General features: G+C 41.6%; 1 protein-coding gene across 2 annotated transcripts; it reads right to left on the bottom strand.

The window, feature by feature from the left end:
• Positions 1 to 6,314: 6,314 nt before the first annotated feature.
• Positions 6,315 to 10,103, bottom strand: GNRH1 (gonadotropin releasing hormone 1). Of its 2 annotated transcripts, XM_060409179.1 has the most exons (4): positions 10,046 to 10,103; positions 9,086 to 9,227; positions 8,019 to 8,114; positions 6,315 to 6,523 (listed from the first exon to the last, which is right to left on the bottom strand). In XM_060409179.1, the coding sequence occupies exons 2-4, from the start codon at positions 9,224 to 9,226 to the stop codon at positions 6,482 to 6,484; spliced, it is 279 nt and encodes a 92-aa protein (XP_060265162.1). In that variant the 5' UTR covers position 9,227; positions 10,046 to 10,103; the 3' UTR covers positions 6,315 to 6,481. The 2 variants fall into 2 exon arrangements, with proteins under 2 accessions (XP_060265162.1, XP_014948575.2); XM_015093089.4 differs by having other exon boundaries at positions 9,086 to 10,103.
• Between the last annotated feature and the right edge of the window lie 1,188 nt (positions 10,104 to 11,291).

Raw genomic sequence — 11,291 nt, 5'->3', positions numbered from 1 at the left:
GGAGTTGGTGATGGACCTGGAGGCCTGGCGTGCTGCGATTCATGGGGTCGCAAAGAGTCGGACACGACTGAGCGACTGAACTGAACTGAATCATAAATGGGTGCTGAATTTTGTCAAAGGCTTTTTCTGCATCTATTGAGATTATCATTTGGTTTTTATCTTTCAGTTTGTTAACCTAGTGTATCACATTGATTGATTTGTGTCTATTGAAGAATCCTTGCAGTCCTGGAATAAACCCAACTTGATCATTGTGAATGAGCTTTTCACTGTTGCTGAGTTCTGTTTGCTAAGATTTTGTTGAGTTTTGCATTTATGTTCATCAGTGATATTGGCCTGTAGTTTTCTTTTTGTGTGTTATCTTTGTCTGGTTTTGGTATCAGGGTGATGGTGGCCTTATAAAATGAGTTTGGAAATGATCCATCTGCAATTTTTTGAAAGAGTTTTAGAAGGATCAGGATTAGCTCTTTTCTAAATGCTTGATAGAATTCTCCTGTGAAGCCATCTGGTCCTGGGCTTTTGGTTTTTTTTTGGAGATTTTTGATTACAGCTTCAATTTCAGTGCTTGTAATTGGGTTGCGCATAATTTCTATTTCTTCCTGGTTCAGTCTTGGAAGATTGAACTTTTCTAAGAATCTGTCCGTTTCTCCCAGGTTATCCATTTTGTTGCCATGTTAGTTGTTCATAATGGTCTCTTATAATCCTTTGTATTTCTGCATTGTCTGCTGTAACCTCTCCTTTTTCATTTCTAATTTTGTTGATTTTATTCTTCTCTCTCTTTTCCTTGATGAGTCCGGCTAAAGGTTTGTGAATTTTGTTTATCTTCTTAAAGAATCAGTTTTAGGTTTATTAATCTTTACTTTCATTTGCTTCTTTCATTCCTTTTTCATTTATTTCTGCTCAGATCTTTATGATTTCTTTCCTTCTACTAATTTTGGTGTTTTTTGTTGTTGTTGTTCTTTTTTCAGTTGTTTTAGGTGTAAAGTTAGGTGTCTGTTCGATGTTTTTCTTGTTTCCTGAGGTAGGATTGCATTGCTATAAACTTTCCTCTTAGAACTGCTTTTGCTGCATCCCATAGGTTTTGAGTTGTCATGTTTTCATTGTCATTTGTTTCTAGAAATTTTTTGATTTCCCTTTTGGTATTTCAGTAACCTGTTGGTTATTTAGAAATGTGTTGTTTAATCTCCATGTGTTTGTGCTTCTTACAGGTTTTTTCTTGTAATTGATATCTAGTCTCATAGTGTTGTCATTGGAAAAGATGCTTGATACAACTCCAATTTTCTTAAATTTACTGAGGTTAAATTTGTGATCCAAGATGTGGTCTATCCTGGAGAATGTTCCATGTACTCTTGAGAAGAAGGTGTATTCTTCTGCATTTGGATGGAATGTCCCAAAGATATCAATGAGATCCATCTCATCTAAAGTATCATTTAAGACTTGTGTTTCCTTATTTTCTATTTTGATGATCTGTCCACTGGTGTGAGTGGGGTGTTAAAGTCTCCTACTATTACTGTGTTATTGCCAATTTCTCCTTTTATGCCTGTTAGTGTTTGTCTTATGTATTGAGGTGCTCCTATGTTGGGTGCATAGATATTTACAATTGTTATGTCTTCCTTTTGGATTGATCCCTCGATCATTATGTAGTATCCTTCCTTATCTCTTCCTTATCTCATTTTTATTTTAAAGTCTATTTTGTCTGCTATGAGATTGCTACACCAGCTTCCTTTTGCTTCCCATTTGCATGGAATGTATTTTTCCATCCTTTCACTTTCAGTCTATATGTGTTTTGAGGACTGAAGTGGGTTTCTTGTAGACAGCTATGTATGGGTCTTTTTTTTTTTTTTTAATGCATTCATCCAGTCTGTGTCCTTTTGTTTGAGCATTTAATCCATTTACATTTAAAGTAATTATTGATATATATGTTCCTATTGCCATTTTCTTAATTGTTTGGGGTTGATTTTGTAGATCTCTTTTCTTCTCTTGTATTTCTTGACTATATAAGTCCATTTAATATTTGTTGTAAAGCTGGTTTGGTGGTACTGAATTCTCTTAACATTTGCTTGTCTGAAAAGGTTTTTGTTTCTCCATCAATTTTGAATGAGATCCTTACCACATACAGTAATCTTGGTTGTAGGTTTTCCCCTTTCAGTACTTTAAATAGATCCTGCCATTCCCTTCTGGCCTGCAGAGTTTCTGCTGAAAGATCAGCTGTTAAGCGTATGAGGTTTCCCTTGTATGTACTTGTTGCTTCTCCCTTGCTGCTTTTAAAATTCTTTCTTTGTGTTTAGTGTTTGTTAGTTTGATTAGTATGTGTCTTGGCATGTTTCTCCTTGGGTTTTTCCTGTATAGGACTCTGTGCCTCTGGGACTTCATTAACTATTTCCTTTTCCATGTTGGGGAACTTTTCAACTGTAATCTTTTCAAAAAATTTCTCATACCCTTTCTTTTTCTGTCCTTCTTCTGGGACCCCTACAATTTGAATGTTTGTGTGTTTGATATTGTCCCGAAGGTCTCTGAGACTATCCTCAGCTCTTTTCATTCTTTCTACTTTATTCTGATCTTCAGAAGTTATTTCCACCATTTTATCTTCCATCTCACCAATTCATCCTTCTGCTTCAGATATTCTGCTTTTGATTCCTTTCAGAGTATTTGTAATTTCAGTAATTGTGTTGTTTGTCTCTGCATGTTTATTCTTTAATTCTTCTAGGTCTTAATTGATTCTTGCATTTTATCCATTTTGTTTTCAAGGTTTTTGATCATCTTTGTTATCATTATTCTGAATTCTTTTTCAGGTAGTTTGCCTATTTCCTCTTCATTTATTTGGACTTCTGTGTGTCTAGTTTGTTCCTTCATTTGTGTAGTGTTTCTCTGAATTTCATTAGATATTTTTTAACTTATTGTGTTTGAGATCTCCTTTTCCGAGGCTTCAAGGTTGAATTCTTTCTTCCTTTTGGTTCCTGCCCTCCTAAGGTTGGTCCAGTGGCTTCTGTAAGCTTCTTATAGGGTGAGATTTGTGCTGAGTTTTTGTTTGTTTGTTTTTCCTCTGATGAGCAAGGCTGAATGAGATGGTAGTCCTTTCTGCTGATGATTGCATTTGTATTTTTGTTTTGTTTGTTGTTTAGATGAGGCATCCTGCACAGGGAGCTACTGGTGGTTGGGTGATGCTGGGTCTTGTATTCAAGTGGTTTCCTTTGTGTGAGTTCTCACTATTTGATACACCCTATCAATAACTTCAGATATGCAGATGACACCACCCTTATGTCAGAAAGTGAAGAACTAAAGAGTCTTTTGATGAAAGTGAAAGAGGAGAGTGAAAAAGTTGGCTTAAAGCTCAACATTCAGAAAACTAAGATCATGGCATCTGATCCCATCACTACATGGGAAATAGATGGGGAAATGGTGGACACAGTGTCAGACTTTATTTTGGGCGGCTCCAAAATCACTGCAGATGGTGATTGCAGCCATGAAATTAAAAGATGCTTACTCCTTGGAAGGAAAGTTATGACCAACCTAGACAGCATATTAAAAAGCAGAGACATTACTTTGCCAACAAAGGTCTGTCTAGTCAAGGCTATGGTTTTTCCAGTGGTCATGTATAGATGTGAGAGTTGGACTGTGAAGAATGCTGAGGGCCTAAGAATTGATGGTTTTGAACTGTGGTGTTGAAGAAGACTCTTGAGAGTCCCTTGGACTGCAAGGAGATCCAACCAGTCCATCCTAAAAGAGATCAGTTCTGGGTGTTCATTGGAAGGACTGATGCTAAAGCTGAAACTCCAATACTTTGGCCACCTCATGTGAAACGTTGACTCATTGGAAAAGACCCTGATGTTGGGAGGGATTGGCGGCAGGAGGAGAAGTGGACGACAGAAGATGAGATGGCTGGATGGCATCACTGACTCGATGGACATGAGTTTGGATGAACTCCAGGAGTTGGTGATGGACAGGGAGGCCTGGCATACTGCGATTCATGGGGTCGCAAAGAGTCGGACATGACTGAGCGACTGAACTGAACTGAGAAGAGTATGGCAACCAATATTTGCCAATATGCTCCAGTATTCTTGCCTGGAGAACACCCTTTTGCCTGACAGAAGCCTGGCAGGCCACAGTCTACAGGGTCGAAAAGAGTTGGACACTACCGAGGAGGCTGAAGACTTTTTGCCTGTGGCAGCTCTGCCCAGTGAGAGTTGAGCATGAAGATGGCACAGCTGCTTTGCTTGTGGGAACCCTGGCAGTGCCAGTGTGCAGCGGCATGGACTTCCTGAAAGTGAAGTTGCTCAATCATGTCCGACTATGCGACCCCATGGACTGTAGCCCACCAGACTCCTCCATCCATGGGATTCTCCAGGCAAGGGTACTGGAGTGGGTTGTATTTCCTTCTCCAGGGGATCTTCCTGACCCATGGATGGAACCTGGGTCTCCAGCATTATAGGCAGACACTTTACCATGTGAGCCACCAGGGAAATCCTCCACCACAAGAATTATGGCCCTATCATTCTTTTTGCAAACCTCTTGTAGCTGGCTATTAGAAGGCCTCTTTGGCCAGTCTTTCTCCATAGCTTTGCCTGTTCAGGCATTTAGAGGGCTTCCGTGACTGGGGTCCTTCTCTGTTGTTTGGCACATCAGGCACATAAAGGGGTGGGGGGTGGGGCGGGGGCTGGCTGGGGTCCTACTCTGTAGATCAGCGCATCAGGTACTTAAAGGGGCACCCTGGGTGGGGCCCTACTCTGTGGTTCAGTGTGTCAGGCGTTTGATGGGCCAGCCTCTCTATTATTCAGCTGCCAATGCTGGCGTGTGGAGGGGAGAGAGGCTATGGTGATGGCTCCACCCACTATGCATGACTCAGCAGTATCACCTTGCTTTCATGGCTGCCTATTTTTCCTCCACGGGCATTTCCCACCACAGTCTCCTTCCTCACATCCCCTCAGTCTGTCTCTCCGCAGTCAACAGCAGCCCTCACTCTGGGATTGCTCCACAATCGCTAAACTCCAGCTCCCAGCTGCTGCGCCCTCTGGGGTATGTATGGCTGTGGCAGGACTGTCTGATTCTCATTCCATTTAGGCTGCTACAAATCAGCTGTTTCACTCTCAGCCTTACATGTTTCTCCTCTGATGCAGACAGTTACCCCCATGTGGGTATCAGACCCCTGCTTCAGTTCCCTCACCTGCCGAGGGTGGGTCCAGCCCTACAGACACTCCTATTTTTCCCCCTAGTTCCTACCGAGCTTTGCGCGGGTTTATATATTCATTTCCGCTGGTCAGGTACCCCTGTCCGCTCTCAGCTGGTGTTCTGCATGCACTTCTGTGTCTGAAGGTATATTCCTGATGTATCCATTGAGAGAGACGTACTCCACGTCCACCTACTCCTGCGCCATCTTGTTCTCTCTCCTCATTTTAAAGGGAAGTAATAACATCCATTTTCCAAGGCTGTTCCAAGGGTTAGTGAAAATATTTATGCATCTATTATATCTAGTCCATTCTGGAGAATGAATGGTGCCAGTGCTGTTTGACCAGGGGACACAGGAACACCTGACACCTGTCTTCAACTGACTATAATCCATATGTTTCTGAACTGAAATAATCAGAAAACTCAGACAGGGGAACAGTATTATTTTTAGGGCTTGGTCCAAATCTCATTATGCACCTCTTGCTCTGATGAACCTAGAGGGACCAAATGGAGCCCAAAAGATCGCTGGACCAGGAGCCCAGTGAGGCCTTCTTTCCCCGAGGCCTTTCTTAGGCTCTGGTTGACTTACAAAGGGATTGGAGACAATCTGGGGTGAGTGGGGAAACTTTGGCCTTGGGCCCATCTAACTTCTGTAGGTCAGAGAGAAAGCTTTCACCCCATAGAAAACTGGACTGAATTGGTATTGGGTTTAGAGCGATTGTCCTGTGAGTGCAGGGTGGTGGTGGGAGTGGAGGAGGAAGGGAGCCGTGGGATTCCTTGAGTCAACAATAACACTGCCTTTGTGTTACCTCCTCTTCTCTGTACCCCACCCCCCACGCAGTCAACACATTTAGGAGTACCCCCTTGGAGGCTTGTGGGCTTCCCAGGTGGCACTAGTGGTAAAAAACCTGCCTGCCAGTGCAGGAGACATAAGAGACGCTTGTTCGATCCCTGAGTCAGGAAGATCCCCTGGAGGATGGCCTGGCAACATACTCCAGTATTCTTGCCTGGAGAATCCTTTGAACAGAGGAGCCTGGTGGCTACAGTCCATAGGGTCACAATGAGCTGGACAGGACTACAGGGACTTAACACACTAGTATGCATGGAGGCTTACCATGTCCCTCCCACACCAGAGTTCTGAGTTAGAGAAAAACTTAACATTTATGCCATTTTATTCCCAATACAAGCACTTCCATCATGAAATCCATGCAACCTGTGTAAGAATTTCTGAAATTCACACAGTTTACAGACGTTAAATGGGTCAAAGATTTCAAAATCAGAATTATACTTCAGTGTTATCAGTTTTTCTGGTCCTGTGGATTTATATTTTCCTCTGCCCAGTTTCCTCTTCAATCAGACTTTCCTGAAAAATAAGTCAGTAATAAATACATCAAAGTTGATTTTCTGAGCTGAATGTCAACTTTTTTTGACATTTAAATTTTAAAAATATTGATATTTAAATAATAAATGCATTTGTTTTTTCATACTAAAAAATGCTAGAGAGTTGGATCATGCTTTATAAATCAAATAAACATAAGATCTATTAATACATTGTTTCTAAATATAGGGTGTGAGGACAGAGGTGAAAGAGAAGTTTGTCTTTTGACTTGTTCATCTATTATTAAGCCAGTCTTTGCTTCAATTCTGTCTTTCTAGTGTCATAGTCAGAAAATGTCACAGCTTGCTTTTATTTTATCATGAGGTAAGTAGGATTGAAAAAAAAAAGGAAATAAAGATATTTGTCCACTTTTTTTAAAAAAAGAGTGGTGTTTACATTTTACTGATTTATTTTTAAAAATTTATTTGGCTGCACCTGGTCTTAGTTGCGGCATGTGGGATCTAGTTCTCTGACCAGGCATTGAACCTGGGCCCTCTGGGTTGGGAGCATGGAGCCTTAGCCAGTGGACCACCAGAGAAGTCCCTGTCCGCTTTTTCTTTGTCCTGTCACTCATCTGCAGATGTGATGTATTCAGGCTTTCTCTGTTCCTGGGCATAACTGAAAATGATCTGTCATGCTTTCTCCATAGAATTCTCCAGGCAAGAATACTGGAGTGGGTTGCCATGCCCTTCTCCAGGGGATCTTCCCAACTCAGGGATTAAACTCAGGTCTCCCACACTGCAGACGGATTCTTCACCATCTGAGTCAGCAGTAAAGCCTGTAATGCCTTCTAACTGCTGCAAATAAGTGGACCACATTGCTCAGAGAATATCAATATTGAATTCAGGATTCAATGTCTATATTCAAGTCTCTTTATATATTAAAAAATAAAAATAAAAACCCTACATTGAGTTAGTAGGGTTCCATTTAGGGTGGAAATTTGGAAACTGGTTTGTCCAATCAGAAAACCAGAAATCAAATCTGTAGCTCTGAATTGTATGTTGATCAGTTGGGGATTTTTTTAATCCAAAAAGAAAATTCTGTACCGTACCAGTTTTGTTCTACATTTCCTGGGGAAAACTGTGTTATACCAAGAAATCTTGAAGAATTTGGTGGAGAAGTGTGATTTAGCCTAGAGTAGAATAATCTAGAGAGTTTGATGAATATACTTGAAGCACTGACACGTAGCTATGGAAGGAAATTTGTCAGTCATTCCTAAGCCAGAGCTGAGACTAGTGGACACCGTTTGCAAAGAGATTTCAATTTAAGAAATGAAATAAGATTCCAGCCATTAGCACTGTGTAACCACTGAAAAAGGGCGTTAAGAAATGACAAGGGCCCAGTACAAGAGGAATTCAGGCCGTCAGGAAGGTAAGCCCTGCAGGGGCTGAGAGGGAGTTGTCCTAAGAGGATGACCAAAGAGGCGGTACCCAGGACCCATCCATCTCTAAAGCTCCAAGTTGTTAACACTGTAACTCACCAGAGCTTCTTTCAGGTCCCTCAGAGGAGAATGGGACTGGTGAACAATGCACCCACAGCACTTAGGTTCTACTGGCTGATCGACCTCTTTGGCTATCTGCGAATAAAGATTATTGAAGATGGAGGTAAAGAAATGAAATGGGATTTTTCGTTTCCACCAAAAATTGTGTGTGGAAGGTGAAGTCAGGGGACTATGGGACTGAGAAAGTTTCGAGTTGGGATGGGGACTTTATTTTTTTCAGTTCTCCTTTTAAAAAATGTTAATTTTTTTTTTTTTAATGGCTGCATCATCCAACATGTAGGATTTTTAAATTTTTTTTTATGGGATGCTGTCAGACACTTTTATAGATTGGTGTGCAGCTCTGGAGGCCATAGTAAGGAGAGAGAATATTTTTCTCCCTAGAGCTGATGAAAATGAAGTCCTTTGAACCTCACAAGGAGATGGTATACAAAAAAAAATACAAGAGCTTATAGTTATGACTAGGATTGATCTAATTTTCTAGTTTTTACTAAATATGTCATAGTTAATAGAGAATTGCTTCCCAAATAGTCTGTGGAGAGGATTCTGGGCTTATTTCATACTGTGCATGTGCTAAGTCACTTCAGTCATGTCCATCTCTTTGCAACCCCATGGACTGTAGCTTGCCAGGCTCCTCTGTCCATAGGATTCTCCAGGCAAGAGTACTGGAGTGGGTTGCCATTTCCTCCTCCAGGGGATCTTCATGACCCAGAGGTGGAATCCAGGTCTCCTGCATTACAGACAGATGATTCTTTACCACTGAGCCACCTGGGAAGCCTTACTGTTTCTAGGTCTTTTGGCGATTCTGTATCCTTAGATTATAGCTTGCTCCTTTGCACCTGTTCCTCTGAAATCATTCCTGTCCTTTGTTCCATGGGTCCTCTGAATTAAAGCAGGAATGGGGCTTGACTTGGGAAGTGCCTTATCTCCCCAGGAATACCTGTGTCAGGGACAAGAATCCATAGCACACTTGGGCACACAGAGGATTTTAATAAGCTTCAATTGGATCACATAAGCCATGTCTCATTTTGAAGTTGAGAGGGACTTACCTCTTGGAAAGAATCAATCACATTCTCAGCATTTCTCTTTCCTCCAGGGCGCAGCCCATAGGACCAGTGTTGACCAGAGCAACCCACCACACAGAAAGTCAGCAGGATTAGTCCAGCTAGAAGTTTGGGAGTCAGCTCCATTCTGAGGAATATCAACACAGTGATAAAAATAGACCCAGACTGGGTTAAGCAAAGACCTCTTTGGTGAAAAGCCTAACACTGGGGTCACTCACCCAGCAGAAGATGAAAGTGGGAGTGATCTACAGTTTTCACATATAGGTACTTTCCTGCCTTGGAGACAAAGCCAGTCCTTTAAACTAACATGTTGAGTACTTTTCAGAACTAAACTATTCTGATTTTTATTATTTATTTGGTTATCCAAACCTCAGGATTCCACCTTTATCAAATTCACTTTTTGCCTTAGTACTTTCTCCCCCTGTGATTGAGATTCTTTCCTGAGATAAAGAAAACTGGGCCATCTGCTCTGAAAAGTGGCTCCGACTAGAAGTCTCTGGTTAATAAAAGTTGCTTGACATTAAATGGTTACTCTATGGTGCTAATTGTGTTTTGCTGAGTGTGTGTCCTTTGGTCTTCCACATGGCCGCTGACTGGACCATCTGTGAGTATGAGAGAAGACCTCACACCTTTCAAAGCTCCGAGTCCCAGACCAGCTGCCTCCCTGGCCACAGAAGCCTTCAGCCATCTGATGACATGTGGAATTCTTACAGATTAAATTTCCATTGGTGGGGAAGAAGCTAAAGACAGAACCAAATATTGGTTGATGAGCTCTTGCAGTTCCCCACAGGCTGGAGCTCTGTGGCTGGAGGTGACAAGGACCAAGAAGGTCAAGGCTTCTTTAGACACCACACCTGGCCTTAAGCCCTTAGGGTATAAAATGCCCTATAGACAGACAATAGCATGCAGTCTAAACAAAAGTTTTAGAAATACAAAGCATTTTACCTGTTTGAGAGCAGAGAGTCCCCCAAATCTCAAGCTTCCTTTGAAGTGTGTTGAATCTGACTGTTCATTTTTCTAGCTTCCTTTTTATATGAAGCTTTTCCAAGACACTGAAATCTTCCCCACTGGCAAACTGCATTGCACATGGACTATGATTTGTTGTTTTTTTTTAAATAGTAATTTCTTAAAGCCTCACATCAAGCCCTTAATGGTGTATATAATTGGAACACCCACTGGTGTATCTGTTAAATTTAGTTAAATCTTGGCCATTAAAATCTCACCGAAGACTTTTATAGTCAAGGCCACAATTCAGAGATTAAAATCTAGCTATGTAGAATTCCCTTGAGGAAACTGACAGGCCAATCAAGAGTTCAAGGAAAATAGCTGTCTTAGACTAAGTCATGCTAAATGGCACACATGGAAACTCACAGAGGAGCCCATGTAATAGTAATGGTATAGTCAGGATGTATAGGAGCAGGTCTCAGCCCTTAGATTCCCCATGTGTAAAATGAGCTGAGTTATAAGAAGTGAGTATTGGTACTGTCCCAAACCCATACAGAATCGCTAAAGTAGATGGTAGGAGTTTGGAAATCCCCTAGTCTTCTACCCTCCAGGTTTCTTCTTTGACTATTTATTATTTTTTAAAATTTTTATCAGAGTATAGTTGATCGACAAGGCTGTGTTACCTTCTGTTGCACAGCAAAGGGAACCAGCCACACACATACATATACCCGCTCTCTCTCCCAACTCTCCTCCCTTATAGGTCATCACAGAGTATTGGGTAGAGTTCCTTGTGTATACAGCAGGTCTATTTAACCTTTTTGGCCCCATCATCCAGGATCTTAATTCCCCAACCAGGGATCGAACTCACACCCTCTCCAGTGGAAGTGTGGAATCTCAACTGCTGGACCACAGGGGGGAAGTCTCTTTATTTTTAAAAATTGGAGTATTGTTGACTTACAATGTTGTGTTAATTTCAGGTGTACAGCAAAGTGATTCAATTATACATACATAAATATGTATGTATGTGCTTACTCAGTTGTCTGACTCTGTGACCCTGTGGATTGTAGCCCACTAGGCTGCCCTGTCCATGGGGATTCTCCAGGCCAGAATACTGGAATAGGTTGCCTTGCCCTCTTCCAGGGATCTTCCCAACCCAGGGATCGAACCCAGGTCTCCTTCACTGCAGGTGAATTCTTTACCAGCTGAGCTACCAGGAAAGCCCATATGTGTATGTGTGTGTGTGTGT

Source organism: Ovis aries, chromosome 2 (assembly GCF_016772045.2).
Source record: "Ovis aries strain OAR_USU_Benz2616 breed Rambouillet chromosome 2, ARS-UI_Ramb_v3.0, whole genome shotgun sequence".
In the NCBI taxonomy this organism is placed as follows: Eukaryota; Metazoa; Chordata; class Mammalia; order Artiodactyla; family Bovidae; genus Ovis; species Ovis aries.
This window is presented reverse-complemented; position numbering and strand designations above follow the sequence as displayed.

Bases quoted from the DNA above. Each gene is read 5' to 3' on its own strand.
- GNRH1 (XM_015093089.4), bottom strand. From the start codon at position 9,226: ATGGAGCTGACTCCCAAACTTCTAGCTGGACTAATCCTGCTGACTTTC. The intron at 8,115-9,085 runs GTAAGTCCCTCT...CTTTATTCGCAG, and splicing joins TGATTGATTCTTTCCAAGAG to ATAGCCAAAGAGGTCGATCA. The intron at 6,524-8,018 runs GTGAGTTACAGT...CTTATTTTTCAG, and splicing joins GGGACCTGAAAGAAGCTCTG to GAAAGTCTGATTGAAGAGGA.